General features: G+C 37.0%; 1 protein-coding gene across 4 annotated transcripts in view; it reads right to left on the reverse strand.

Annotated features, from left to right (window-relative positions):
* Positions 1–16378, reverse strand: part of cadm1b (cell adhesion molecule 1b) — a 198643-nt gene that overhangs the window by 31639 nt on the left and 150626 nt on the right. For 3 of the 4 annotated variants that reach the window (XM_051863537.1, XM_051863538.1, XM_051863539.1), the window contains one exon: positions 9229–9282. The exons of the other annotated variant lie outside the window; for it this stretch is intronic. In XM_051863537.1, the coding sequence (XP_051719497.1) occupies positions 9229–9282 (54 nt within the window). The remainder of the gene's footprint in view (positions 1–9228; positions 9283–16378) is intronic. 4 annotated transcript variants of the gene reach the window in all.

Consider the following 16378-nt stretch of genomic DNA (forward strand, 5'->3'; position numbering starts at 1 on the left):
GAAGAAGTTACTGTTTGAACAGGTCTAATAAACCGTTCAATGAATGAACTCACTGAATCCATCAGAATGATAACTAAATGAAAATCAAGTGATTGTTACTTTCAGTGATGGAATATTTTAATAAAATACATTAAAATATATAATATTAATTTGAACTGATGCAATTTAAAGTTTACTTCAGTTCACTGAGTTCATTTGGTTCTGCTGATTTTTATACCTGTTAAATTACAGCAATTGAACTGAATGTTTTGGGCCCTGTTGTTAGTTTTTAGAAAGTATTAATAATTATCAGTTAGAAGGTTCCCTGTATAATTTAAAACATTAGCTGAAAATCTTTTTCATATGTAAGCAAAATAGACAAATTGCAATTAACTATAATTGAGTATAACTGAAATATGCACAGATGAATCAGAATCTAATCAAACAGAATTGAGAGCTTGGGAATCAAATTAAAACATACAGCACAACCAGTGTAATCTCATTCACAAACAAATTATTAAATGAATGATTCAAAAAGCCTCATGAACTCATGGATCAACTCTTTGAATCAGTCTTGTGGATTCTTCACTGAATGAACTCAATGAATCCATCAGGGTGCTTACCAAATGGACATCAAGTTATTTTTACTTACATTGATTGAATATTTTCATAAAATGCATTACTTTTACATGTATAACATGTATTTGTCCCGAACTGTACGGTACAGTACGACGAATACAGTAAGTCACGGGTAATCCATGCTCCAATCCAGAAGGGGGCGTGTGCGGTAATGCAATGCTTATTGCTAACTGCCACAACAGCAAAAATAGCAGAAGAACAGCGCATACGCAAATGACTTGAGCGATTGAAAATAAAGTCCACTAGATAGTGTGCACGCATCGAATGCGTACATGTATTCATCCCGAACCGTACGGTACGGACATCGCGGTTTGGTGCATGCAATCAGATGACAAATACAGTCAGTTACGGGTGATCCACACTCCAATCCAGAAGGGGGCGCGCGTGGTAATGCAACACTGTTTGCTAACCTCCACAACAGGAAAAATATCAGAAGAATATGCAAATGACTTGAGCACTAAATTGTACGCATGAGTTGAATGCGTCTTTCTGCACTCATGGACAAAGGAGAATACATTGAAAGGCTGTTGTGGAAACGTTGTGGAATGCAGAAAATGAAGTATAGGATGGTTTGGTTTAAGCTTTGAAGATCAAGTGGAGCAAATTGCATAATGCAAGTTTTATTTTTCATTGTTCTATTTATTTTGTACTTTTATAACACAAGATGCTTTTCAGTTTTGTAGCTGATTTTGACCAAATACCTTTTGTTTTTTATCAGCCCTGCAAAAAAAATTACCTATGCAAGATTGCATTCTGTTTACTGCTTAGTGCGTAATATACTATAGGAGGCTGTACTGTACCAACTAGGGGACTAAATGCCACTAGGTGTAACAAACTGTGATTTGCACAACTGACTGTTCAAAATAAAAGAAAAGAAACCTAGCAATGGATTTGCTCCTTTCTCTGGTAACACTTTAGTTTAGGTTCCAATTCTCACTATTAATTAGTTGCTTATTAGCACACATATTACTAGGATATTGGCTCTTTACTTAACAATTACCTTGTAACTATTAATAAGCAGTAATTAGGGGTTTACTGAGGCAAAAGTCATAGTTAATAGTTGAAATTGTCATAGTTAAAATTGCACCCTAAACTAAAGTGACCCTAAAACTGAGGTACGTACCGAACCGTGACTTCTGTGAACCGTTATACCCCTAATTACTTATAATGTATAATATCAGCTCTCCACACACACACACTCACACAAAATACAATTTAAAGTTAACTCCAGATGGTTAAATAAGCAGCAACTGAATGCATAGTTTGGGCCCTGTTGGTAATTTTTAAAACTAATTATTAGTTAATTAGCTAAAAGTTAAGGTTCTCTACATATAATTTAAAATATTAGCTGAGAGAGAATTTCTTTCATATGTAACCAAAATGGACTATAATTGATTATAACGGAAATATGCAAAATGAATCAGAAACTAATTGAATTGTAAACAGAATTGAGAGCTTCTGAATCTAAAAATCTGTATTGTTAGCCTGTCCTACAATTCATCAATTCAGGGATATAATTATCCATCGGTGAGGGTGTCACACTAAACGATCAAAGACTGACAATTCTGCTATCTTTTTAAGAAACCCACAGTTTGTCTTAGACTCCAAAATTGTGTCCAAAATTGAATAGTGTGCATTGGACTTAAGTCAGCTAAGGAGCCAAAAGCTTGCATATTATAAATGCGCTGACAACAATGCTAGAAAACAAGATACTATGTGCCTCAAGTCAACAAACAATAAGAAAGGTCTAAAATTAGCCCTCCCTGGCATTGTGTTGTGAAAGAAGATCGTAAGGTGGGAAGGAACGCAGTACATTCCCTATGACAAATTAAATCACAGCCAAAGCTGGAGAGCTTGTTTTAAGACTAATGATACACAAAGTCTTTAGTGTGTTGTTTGGCCGGCAGCAACTCCATCATTCCCACGCAGAGCTGCATAAATGACGCTCAGCAGACAGATCCATGAGCCCAGCACCCTCCGCTTTACCTGCAGGCACAGTGAGCTCAGCCAGGACATATTGGATAGGCCTTGAAAAATTTCTGAGGAGGAACTCATTATATAGAAAAACATTGCTGATGTCTACATATGGAGCAACGACACATCATCTTTTGTCTGTTCAAAGGGTTTTAAAGCAAATCTGGTAACCTTTAAATGTCTGCGTCGTCCCACCACAAAAACTAAGCTGCTAAAAGTGACTGAGTCAACAATCGGATGCGTCCGGCTGCCTGTCTTAATTGGATTGTTTGGGAGATTCATGGAGGAGATTTCTAGGACAGGGAAGTTTGAGGTGGCGATAATGAATAACGAGAGGAGAAAAGCATCTACAGATGCTGATGTGTATGTGCATTCACATCTAGCAGTTTTCTGGAAAAGAACTTCTCTAACTTGACACAATCTTATAAAATATGGACCCGCCCTGCGGCGCACCTGATCTAGAGCTCAGCTGTCCGCATTGTTTTATATTTCATCAATACCCAGCAGGGCATCCATATATCCAGTTGGATGGTACGCTTTTTGCCCTTTCACGGAAACCAGCTTGGCACTCACTTGCACCTATCAATATTAATCACTGATCCATGGCAGATCCAATCCCTTCAAAATCAAATAATGCTGAGCCGACTCCTTATACTCATAGACTAAACTTGCAGGCTTGGTCAATGGTGCATTACAAATCTTGAGAGCCCCTCCCACAAAAAGTGATGTCATGAACAAGTGTCATGAACCCCTGATGGTTATTTTGGCCAATTTACAAATTTTTTATATTCTACTTATAGTATTAAATATATAGTCACACCACAGAATAAAATGATCATAAATAATCCATTATATTTGTGCATTATATTTCAAGTCTATGTGATTTAAAGGGTTAGTTCATCCAAAAATGAAAATAATGTCATTTATTACTCACCCTCATGTCGTTCCACACCCGTAAGACTTTCGTTAATCTTCGGAACGCAAATTAAGATATTTTTGTTGTAATCCGATGGCTCAGTGAGGCCTCCATAGCCAGCAATGACATTTCCTCTCTCAAGATCCATTAATGTACTAAAAACATATTTAAATCAGTTCATGTGAGTACAGTGGTTCAATATTAATATTATAAAGCGACGAGAATATTTTTGGTGCGCCAAAAAAAACAAAATATATAGTGATGGCCGAATTCAAAACACTGCTTCATGAAGCTTCGGAGCGTTATGAATCAGCGTGTCGAATCATGATTCGGAGCGCCAAAGTCACGTGATTTCAGCAATTTGGCGGTTTGACAAGCGATCCGAATCATGATTCGACACAAAAGATTCATAACGCTCCGAAGCTTCATGAAGCAGTGTTTTGAAATCAGCCATCACTATATAAGTCGTTATTTTGTTTTTTTGGCCCACTAAAAATATTCTCATCACTTTATAATATTAATATTGAACCACTGTACTCATGAACTGATTTAAATATGTTTTTAGTACCTTTATGGATCTTGAGAGAGGAAATGTCATTGCTGGCTGCGCAGGCCTCACTGAACCATCGGGTTTCAACAAAAATATCTTAATTTGCGTTACATTATTTTCATTTTTGGGTGAACTAACTCTTTAATACTTTATGCTTTCTTATTATATATAAAAGATTATTGTACTAAAATATTTTCACTGTATCTACATTTTCTATATCTTTGTTGAAAGGTAGTTTGGGTACGGGTGAGGTTAGGAACTTAAACATATATTTATAAAAATAATATGTACACTACCATTCAAAAGTTTGGGGTTGATAACATTTTTTTTTTAATGTTTTTGAAAAATGGATTAAAAATATTGATGGATATTGTGAAATATTATAACAATTTAAAATACATGTTTTATATTTTAATATATTTTAAAATGTAATTTATTCCTGTGATGACAAAGCTGAGTTTTCAGCATCATTACTCCAGTCTTCATTGTCACATGATCAGAAATCATACTTATATGCTGATGTGCTGCTCAAGATTTCTTATTATTAGTATCAATGTTAAAACCAGTTGTGCTGCTTAATATTTTTTGTGGAAACCATAATACGTTTTAATGAACAGAAGTTTTGATGAACAGAAGTTAAAAGAAGCAGCATTTATTTGAAATAGAATCTTTTATAACATGATAAATGTCACTCAATTTAAAGGATTAGTTCACTTCTGAATGAAAATTTCCTGATAATTTACTCACCCTCATGTCATCCAAGATGTTCATGTCTTTCTTTCTTCAGTCGAAAAGAAATTAAGGTTTTTGAGGAAAACATTCCAGGATTCTTCTCCATATAGTAGACTTCACTGGGGTTCACCGAGTGGAAGGTCCAAATTGCAGTTTCAGTGCAGCTTCAAAGGGCTCTACACGATCCCAGACGAGGAATAAGGGTCTTATCTAGCGAAACGATTGGTCGTTTTCTAAAAAAAATACAAATTTATATACTTTTTAACCACAAATGCTTGTCTTGCACTGCTCTGCGATCCGCACGCATGACGTAATCACATTACAAAGGTCATGCGTGACGTAGGCGGAAGTACCGATCCAATGTCTACAAAGTGAACGTGCAAAGATTAAGCCAAATGCCCTTTACAAAAACAACGGTAAAACAATGATATCGGACAATTTTGAAGTTAGAGGAGAAAATTAGATGAAGTTTTTCGCTCTCTACTGTAGTACTTCCGCCTACATCACGTGTGACCTTTCAACACAATGCATGGCGCTTCGCAGAGCATTTGTGGTTAAAAACTATATACATTTTTATTGTTTTAAAAAAATGACCAATTGTTTCACTAGATAAGACCCTTATTCTTCATCTGGGATCATGCAGAGCCCTTTGAAACTGCAATTTAGACCTTCAACCAGTTGTACCCCACTGAAGTCCACTATATGGAGAAGAATCCTGGAATGTTTTCCTCAAAAACCTTAATTTCTTTTCAACTGAAGAAAGATAGACATGAACATCTTGGATGACATGGGTGTGAGTAAATTATCAGGAAATTTTCATGTCCTTGCTGAATAAAACACGAATTTTAAAACACACTTTTGAACAGTAGTTTAACTATACAAATATATATTTAATAATATAATCACAATATAAAAGATTTTTAAAGATCTGTTACATTTCCAAAGCAGTGCATATGTAAATACTTGCTGCCACTGTCTTTATTGTATATCCAACCATGCGAAAAATTAGTACAAACACAGATGTTAATGAGATCACTTTCTGGCCTCAACTGTCCTATAAATAAAAACTACAAAAGGCCCCAAAATAAACCTGTGTAAACATATGCAGTGTAAAATCAGTGTTGATACCATAACACAATCAATCATATGCAATACTGATAACATAAAAGTGTTGTTCTATAGGCATCCACTTGAATTGTACACTTTTTTGCCCTATCACAGAATCCAGCTTGGCACTTACAAGCACCTATCAATATTAATCACTGATCCACGGCAGCTCCAATCTCCCTGACACGACCCCTCTTGCCCACAGACTAAACGTGCAGGACCCAGGGTCATGTTCCATCATCCGTAGCCATCCACATGCCCTAAAGACCAGACTGCATATCAGATAAAACACTGTGACTGTTTCAGATGGCTAGCAGGTCCCTCGAGTTCTCCTGTACTCACCATGAGTGGATTACTCGCCGTGTCTGCTTGAAAGCAAGTTCTGCTCGAATGGTAATCCGAGGTTAAGACGGTTACACCAATAAACTTCTTACATGCTTACTCTGCATGCGGAGAAGTTAGGCCCGGGAAGAAACACAAGAGAACGGCTCTTCCGAGAGAAAAGCAGACATGACTTAGTTCAGCCTGATGATCACAGAAAAGTCCTGAGCATAGATGATTCATCTGAAAGGCTGACACTATCACGCTTCTACTCGCCGTGCATGATGATTTTTTTTACGAAAGAGGAGAAAGTGAGGCATCTGTTAAAGGTGCCACTATCGGTGCTTCCATTTAGCCATTTATTTTGTGTTATAAATGGCAATCATCTCTAAATGTCACCCCCTAAAGCTACTGAGCGCTTCGGCAAGACTTTATGGCTTAATTGATTTTTTTGATAGTAGAGTGCACCCTATCCTTTCTCACTCTTTGCTAGCTCATCAAAAATGTATTACATTTCTATATAGCACCAATTACCTGCCATTGATTTATTTGCTGGGATTCCTAGTTCCAAGCTTTCCTTTGCATGTTAATAAACATGGGTTGGTTCATGAAGTGTTCAAGAAAACCTCATTAAGATCAGAATAAAACAGCTATTGGAAAATTGATAATGACAACTGACAACATTATGAAATAAAAAAAAAAAAAAGATAAATCACTGTTGATATATGAATATCAAAATATATGTATAAAAAATACAGTAAAAACAGTAATATTGTGGTATTTTGCTACAATTTTAAAATACATGTTTTCTATTTTAATATATTTTTAAATGTAATTTATTCCTGTGGTGCAAAGCTGAATTTTCAGCATCTCCAGTATTCAGTGTCACATGATCCTTCAGAAATCATTCTAACATGATGATTTGCTGCTCAAGAAATAGTTATTATTATTCATGTTAAAAAAAATTGTGCTGCTTAAGATTTCTGTGAAAATTGAGATACATTTTTCAGGATTATTTGATGAATAGAAAGTTCAAAAGAACAGCATTTATTTGAAATATCTTTTGTAACAATGTAAAAGTCTTTACTGTCAAAATGTATTTCTATATAGAAATTACACTCTTAAAGATATTAAGGAAGATATTTTGAAGAATGTTTGTAACCAAACTGTTGTGGGGCACCACTGACTTCCATAGTATGAATAAAAAAAATAAATAGAAGTCAATGGTGCCCCACAACTGTTTTCTGACATTCTTCCAAATATCTTCCTTTGTGTTCAGCAGAACAAAGAAATTTATACAGGTTTGGAACAACTTGAGGGGGAGTAAATGATGACAGAATTTTCATTTTTGGGTGAACTATTGGCATATATGGTTCCATGAAGAATCCATGGAACCTTTCCACTCCACAAAAGGTTCTTTAACTAACAAAAAATGGTTCTTTAAGAACTGTTCAATGAAAGGTTCTTTGGAGAACCAAAAATGGTTCTTCTATGGCATTTCTGCGAAAACCTCCTTTTGGAACCTTTATTCTTAAGTATACCTGCTATTGATTTATTTGCTGGGATTTTCTGGGATTTCTCCTAGTCGAGAGGTTTCCTTTGCATGTTAATAAAAATGGATTGGTTTATCAAGTATTTTTAAAGGATTAGTTCACTTCAGAGTTAATTTCCTGATAAATTACTCACTCCATGTCATCCAAGATGTTCATGTCTTTCTTTCTTCAGTAAAGAAATTGTTTTTGAGGAAAACATTCCAGGATTTTTCTCTATATAGTGGACTTCAGTGGGGTTCACCGGGTTGAAGGTCCAAATTGCAGTTTCAGAGCAGCTTCTACACGATTCCAGCCGAGAAATAAGGGTCTTGTCTAGCGAAACAATTGGTCATTTTCTAAAAAATAAAATAAAAATTGATATACCACAAAAACTCATCCTGCACTAGCTCTGCGATGCGCATTACGTAATCATGTTAGAAAGGTCACGCTGATGTAGGCGGAAGTACCACAGTAGGGCATTTTCTCCTCCAAATTCAAAAATGTCCAACATTGTTGTTTTACCTTTTTTTGTAAAGGGAGTTTGACCTAGTCTTTGCATGTTTGCTTTGTAGACACTGGATCGGTACTTCCGCCTACATCACTCGTGACCTTTCTCACGTGATTATACGTCATGTGTGATGCATCACAGAGCTAGTGCAAGTGCTCGGCTGGAATCGTGTAGAGCCCTTTGAAGCTTCATTTAAACTGCAGTTTGGACCTTTAACCCGTTGTACCCCAGTGAAGTCCACTATATGGAGAAAAATCCTGGAATGTTTTCCTCAAAACCTAAATTTCTTTTCAATTGAAGAAAGAAAGACATGAACATCTTGGATGACATGGAGGGGAGTAAATTATCAGGAAATTTTAATTCTGAATTGAACTAATCCTTTAAGTGCTCAAGAAAACCTCATTAAGATCAGAATAAAACCGCTATTGGAAAATCGACAATGACAGCAACATTTATGAAGTAAAAAAACACAATAAATCACTGTCGATATGTCCCATCAGAGCATTTCAAGGATGTGTTGATATCATTCTTATGGAAGGCCGAGGATATTTGTAATCGTAATCTGAGGCACAGACACGCCAAGATCCTGATAAGATTTTCGCTCCAAAATGAATCTCTACGGTGAAAGATCAGGCGAGTGACAGAAAAGGATTTGACAAGCACAACCTGACAAGTGACAATGACGGCGAGGCACCGCAAGGCCACCGAGTCCACTATCTGCGTCGAGATCTTATTAGGGTGGCCTGCCTGCCTCCGCACGAGCCCCTGCACTTTACCCTCTTCCCGCTGTCTTTTTTAGCTCACGGACAGTAACATGCATCAGCAGCGTACGTAGACTCTCTCTCTCTCACACACACACACACACACACACATACACGTGAATGCACACGCACAGCAGGACACAGGAAAAATGTAGAAAGGGTGAGATGGAGTGAGAACCCTGCAGCTCAGATGGGATACTGTACTGTACCTTGGAAATCGTTGATGGTGGTAGTGGTGGGTGGGGGGGTTGTGGTGAGAACATCTAGATGGAGAAAATGAAAACACACATAAGAGGTATTAAATGAAAGAGAGAAGTCACAAAAGCCTTCATGGAAATATTGCATGTTAGTATGATAGAGATATCTGAAAGAAGGAGAAATATCTCTTTACCAAGACCCCCTTTACACCTGGGATTAATGTTTATGGTCTTTAAATCTCAATTGGATACTACCAGAACACATTTAACGGACAAAAATCTTTACTTAATCTGTATTTTTGTTGTTTTCCAGCCATGTAAGCTGTAGCCTACATAAAACAGATCAATATCTGTCATTTTGACGGAATGATTTGTATATTTTCCAACATGCGATTCTTTTATCAGGTCTTGTGATCTGCTCAATTTAATGAACAATATCCTGCTTCTTTTTTTTTCAAATCCTAGCAGGGGCAATTCAAAACTTTATTGTCTCCCATTTTCCTCACTTCTCAGGCTTATTAGCATCCTTTGGCTGTGGGAATGTTTCTAAAGTAGAGAAATGCAATAGAGCGCAACAGTGCCTGCCCACGTGTTAAGCCATCTTAGTTCCGGAAATATTTTTTCCATGGGGATTTCTTTTTTAAATCTTCATCAAAGAGTTCAAAGACGTGAACCAAACCAACCAGCTTGAAACAAATTTCGAAACAAAAATGTATTCGAAAATTAGACATAAATGGAAAGGTACAAGACTGTGTACTTAATGGCTTTAATGAGGGAATGAACTACAATCCTATGAAGCATTATGAATGATGTAACTGAATTATATACACACTACGATTCAAATGTTTGGGTCAGTAAGCATTTGTGATATTTTTTAAAGTCTCTTATGCTCAGCAAGGCATTTATTTGATCAAAAATACAGTAAAATATTTCACAATATTATTACAATTTCTTACTATTTGAATATTTTTCTTTTTAAATGCCACTTATTCCTGTGACGGCAAAGCTGAATTTGCAGCATCATTACTCCAGTGTCTTCAAAGTCATGTGATCCTTCAGAAATCATTCTAATATGCTGATTTGCTGCTCAAGTAAAATTTCTTAATATTATCAATGTTGAAAACAGTTGTGCTGCGCAATATTTGTGTGGAAACTGTCATGCGTTTTATTTTTCAGGATTCTTTGATGGATGGAAAGTTCAAAAGAACAGCATTTATTTGAAATAGATTGTTTTTGTAACTATTTAAAAGTCTTAAACTGTCGCATCATTGCTGAATTATTAATTACTGACACAAAACTTTTGAAAAGCAGTGTATAAGTTTATAAGTTATAAAAACACTTGAGATGCACTGAAATGAGTGCATGATACTATATTCAAAAAATATAGCATTGCATGACTGAAAAGTGTAAATGTAGGCCACTAAAGAATATCCAAATACTATCCGGCTGTAAAGGGGGCCTAAGACAGACAATAGCTCGTAAATGTCCCTGATTGAAATGGAAATGGCCTGTCATTTTGCTTTTACATGAAATTGCATGTCTTCACAGTGGAGCATTGTCCTACAAAACACTGTTATTGAAATAGCTGAAGGCAAATTGGTTAGCTATAGATATTTGATCAAATGTAATGTAAGAAAAATGTAAAGAAAATTACTTGAATTGAAATGATGGGCTTAGTTCCTGTAACAATAGAATATGATGGCTTAAGTAATATAGAATTAGACGTCCAAGCAATGGTATAAAGCCTGCATTTGAATGGGCTTGACACTGGTCGACACAAGCCGTGTGATTAAACAAAACACACTTTGCCAAAGGCTTTGTTCAGACAGGCAGCAAAAATCCAATGTTTTGGCATATCTGACTCAAATCCGTTTAGTTGTTTTGTTTGTAGACAGAACAGTGAAAAAAAACACACATGAAATCCGATGTTTACAAAGTGATCCAAACCACATCCAATCCGATTAAAATCAGACTTTTTTTGAAATGCGTTCATTTTCCGTCATTCGAGACACAACACGTATGTAAGTGCACAGCTGTGTCCGAATACACTGTATAATGAATGAGCGAATAAATCAGCGGTTTTGGATGCAGAACTTGCATGAATGTGCCTTGTGATTTCAGCACAGTGGTGAAATGCCGTGATGGATGTGAGCAGAGGCGAAATTTCCAGTTTTCTATCCTCTCCTTCCGCACTGACAGCTGCTCTCAGATGTTGTACGGCATCTTGCTGACGCTTACATCATTGCTGCAGCAACTGATGTAGATGTTCCAGATATTTACTTACACGGCCCAAACAAACGGATTAGATTTCATTCCTTGCAAAGTGAAAGTATGGATGGTCAGTTCTAAAGTTTGCATCTGAAAAGCAGGATTTATGTGCAGTGGCCCAGCGGTTCCACACCCTACAAAAAGCACTCAACATGATTCAAATCTTTCAGACAGATTTCCAATCATGCGGCGAGTATGAAAACGGGAGAAAGAGAAAATTACATTACGAGAATCATTTATTAATAAACACACAGTCATATTGGATACAGCCTTCGCACAATCAGCGGAATAATGGGCCGCTGGCAAATGCGTCCGAGCTATTGTACTGTGGCTGTGCAATGTGACTATCATTCCACTTTTTAGCACAGATACTCAGGCGCCTTGCTGGGGAACAGTCGCAGCAGGCAAAATTGGCTGGCTGTCTCCATCACTTTATTGTCTGTGCTCCATCAAAAGATCTCAGTAGGAGCCCAAACACTTCCCAACTAATGATAAAACATCAAGGACAGGATAATGTCTCTGAATGTAGATGCTGGGAGACGCTTCGCCTGATGAAAATATTTCAGGGATTGTGCGCGCCGTGACCGATCGCAGAAGGGTTTTGGAAATGTCATAGTCTCGTGGCTGAAATTGTGCATGCAGGGGATACGGCCAACACAAAGGTCTGAATAGGATGTGGCATGCATAATAGTCAAGCAAACAAGAATTTTCCATGGGCAATTTGCAGGCTGGGTGACTCCTGGCTCGACGTTATGAGCGGTGAGATGCGAATGTGTTTGGACGTGCAATATTTCCATTTGTATGTGAAGGACGGAAATATGAAATTCCAATCACGCGGTGAGAAAATGGACGATACGAGTACTTATCGCGAGCGGGATTGCCCTGACAACACTTTGTGAGACGTGTCCTCATAAAACCCACTGGCTCTGTTCCATAGTCTCTTAGTAATGCTGAATGTGTTGAATCTCTGGGTAATGGTACAGATTTGAGCTGAGCTGGCACGAGTCAGGCAGACCTGCCTTTCTTTTGTGTTATTTATGGTAAAAAAGATCACACCAAGATACCACTGCAATTATTGTGATTTTTATTGACAATAACCTTTATTGATTGCATAAACAGGAACTGACACATTTTTACATCACCAATAAATTCTTGGTGTGACTTTCAGCACCTGCCTGATCTGGTACAGTATATATACACCGATCAGGCATAACATTATGACCACCTTCCTAATATTGTGTTGGTCCCCCTTTTGCTGCCAAAACAGCCCTGACCCGTGAAGGCATGGACTCCACTAGACCCCTGAAGGTGTGCTGTGGTATCTGGCACCAAGATTTTAGCAGCAGATCCTTTAAGTCCTGTAAGTTGCGAGGCAAGGCCTCTCATGGATTGGACCTGTTTGTTTAGCACATCCCACAGATGCTCGATTGGATTGAGATCTGAAGAATTTGGAGGCCAAGTCAACACCTCAAACTCGTTGTTGTGCTCCTCAAACCATTCTTAAACCATTTGTCAAAGTAACATCCACATGGATGGCAGGACCCAAGGTTTCCCAGCAGAACATTGCCCAAAGCATCACACTGCCTCCGCCGGCTTGCCTTCTTCCCATAGTGCATCCTAGTGCCATGTATTCTCCAGTTAAGCGACGCACGTGCACCTGGCCATCCACGTGATGTAAAAGAAAATGTGCTTCATCAGACCAGGCCACCTTCTTCCATTGCTCCGTGGTCCAGTTCTGATGCTCACGTGCCCACTGTTGGAGCTTTCGGCAGTGGACAGGGGTCAGCATGGGCACCCTGACTGGTCTGCGGCTATGCCGCCCCACACGCAACAAACTGCAATGCACTGTGTATTCTGACACATTTATATCAGAGCCAGCATTAACTAGCATTAGCAACAGCATTAATTAGCAATTTGAGCTACAGTAGCTCGTCTGTTGGATCGGACCACACGGACCAGCCTTCGCTCCCCACGTGCATCAATGAGCCTTGGCCGCCCATGACCCTGTCACCGGTTCACCACTGTTCCTTCCTTGGACCCCTTTTGATAGATACTGACCACTGCAGACCGGGAACACCCCACAAGAGCTGCAGTTTTAGTGATGCTCTGACCCAGTCGTCTAGCCATCACAATTTAGCCCTTGTCAAACTCGCTCAAATCCTTACGCTTGCCCATTTTTCCCTGCTTCTAACACATCAAATTTGAGGACAAAATGTTCACTTGCTGCCTAATATATCCACTCACTAACAGGTGCCGTGATGAAGAGATAATCAGCGTTATTCACTTCACCTGTCAGTGGTCATAATGTTATGCCTGATCAGTGTAAATACAACAGTTAGTTCTGGATCTCGAATCTGATTGGCTGAGAGCCTTTTCAAGCCATGCAATATTCTACTAAAATCACATGGAAATTTGTATCACTCCGCTTATTTCTGCCAGATCTATTCTGGCAGAATTTCTCATAGCGAGCGTCAACGGCGGAGGAGCAAACCCACTATAATTTTACAAACACTACTCTTATTGTGTTACGGAATGTAGTTTTAAGAGTTTTTTTTTTTTTTTTTTTTTTTTTTTTTTAAGAGAATGTAGTTGTTTAGACCTCAAATATGCAATTTATACATAAACATAGAGCCTATTCGAAAATTTGTTTAGACAATGTGAGCTCCAGGCCGTCAGATAAACTTATTTTAAATGTTTGATATTTTAAATATTTGTTTAATGTAATATTTTTTGAGGTTTGAGACCATCCTAATAAGTTTGGTGTCTTTATTTCCAGTATGTTTTTCTTACACAAATACATTTTAGAACAGAAAAAAAGAATAATAACAAGAAAAAAATCAGTACAAATTCATAAAAGGGACAGTTCTTCCAAAAAATGTAAATTCTGTCACTTCAAACCTGCATGAAACAAATAAGATTTGTTTAAAATGTTTTTGTTCAACAACAACACTGGACTCCACTGACTTTCATTATATGGAGGAAAAAACAACAACAACCTTCTTTGTGGTCTACAGAAGAAAAAGTCAAGTTTGGGATGACATGAGAGTGAGTAAATGATGATAGAATTTAGAAAGAGAGAAAGATACACTGCTTAGCAGTAAAAATCATGACGTAGCAACTATTACTATTACTTACGAAACGTTAAACAATTCTCCTTGTGGTCCCTGACCCAGGAAAACGAAAAATGGAGTGCATGATAAATTATCTATGCTAATTTATGAAAAGCTTTAAACATACACAATGGCTCCATTTATGTGGTGTATCAGTGCTATTCTCAATGTCAAATGTATTATGCTGTCACTGCAGAAATTAAAGCGGATGAAAGGCTGTCTAATATTGTCAAATATACAGTACACAGCGTTTATACTGCGTATTAGCAGTCTTGACAGAAACTTTGGCTTCGTATCAAACATAACAGAGTAGCTCTAGTCATTCAGAGTGAGAGACAGTCAAGAAAAAACAGATAAGATTGTATGTGGCACGCCGTGACTCCGAGTCTACATTTGTGTTTTAACAAGATGGGATGTTACATGGGTTTGGCTGAGCGAACATCTCCCAAAGGAGCCTGAATATGGAGGTTAATGCTGGACATGGTCTGTGTCGATACTTATTCTCTCCCAACAGGCCTTCGCACAGAACATCAAGTGACTGTAATTGAAACACACACAATTCCCACTGGGAGAGACGTTGGTTAAAAAGAGTGGTAAATAACAGCACTGCCAACCTAGATGTAGGTGGAAACACATAGAGTGCAGGTTTAAAGGTTTAAACAGACACATTAGAGTCTGTCAGATGTTTATGGCAAATTCAAAAATAAAAATACCATACAATCGCCTGAATTTCATGTTGTTATGAACATGAATATAGCTGTAATGTAAACGATATATGGTCATAAATGAGATTAAATTAATGCAATCAATAAACAATGAATAAAATTTATATTATTACATTAATATTATTATATTATACTAATATTGAGCAAATATATTATATATTATACTATATTATACTAAAATTTAATAATAATAAATTATTACTAAACGCATATGATACTATATTAGATTTATATTATTATAATATACTAATATTAATGATATAATAAACATTTTCAATATCGCAATGTGATTTACTCTAAGGACGTCTATAATAATAATAACAACTCTTTCTGTAAGCTCCATTCATATGCCAGTAGGTGGCGACAAGTGACTTTATTTTATTATTTTAGTCATTGAATCATTCATTCAACTAATTCGTTCAAACAGATTGGCACTAGGGATGCCAAATAAATGACTTAATGAGTGAGTCATTGAATCATTCACTCAACCGATTTGTTCAAGAAAACTGATTCATTCAGGAATGAACCAAATGGCTGTTTTCATAAGCAAGTTAAATTATTTACTCAAATTATTTGTTCAAAATTTTGATTCATTTAGGAACTCCACTACCGTGTGTTGCCCAGAGATGCAAAAGTAAATTGGTTTAGTTGGATATAATAATATAATATAATATAATATATAATAATAATTCCTATTAATCAATTAATCACAGCCCCACGTCATAAATAATAAGGGCAACGATTAGTTGATATGGATAAAGACACTGATCCAGGAACATACCCTTCTTGTTTGAATCATATAAAGCATTACTTATCATAATCCACTGACTGGCAATTCAAAACAATTGAACAACACCATTTAAAACTAGAGACAGACTAAAAAGCAAACATGCAATTAGCTGGACTAGATTGATTAGCTCCAGCAACAAATTAAATGCACTGCCTGAACTACACCTGCAAGCAATATTCCACTGTGAATGCTATACTTAAAAAATGCAGACATGGGTGTTAACAGATACACTCTAATTAAGCAGGATTCCATGATTAGTGGGGGAAATC

The sequence above is a fragment of the Ctenopharyngodon idella genome, chromosome 15 (genome assembly GCF_019924925.1).
Source record: "Ctenopharyngodon idella isolate HZGC_01 chromosome 15, HZGC01, whole genome shotgun sequence".
NCBI classification, from domain to species: Eukaryota; Metazoa; Chordata; class Actinopteri; order Cypriniformes; family Xenocyprididae; genus Ctenopharyngodon; species Ctenopharyngodon idella.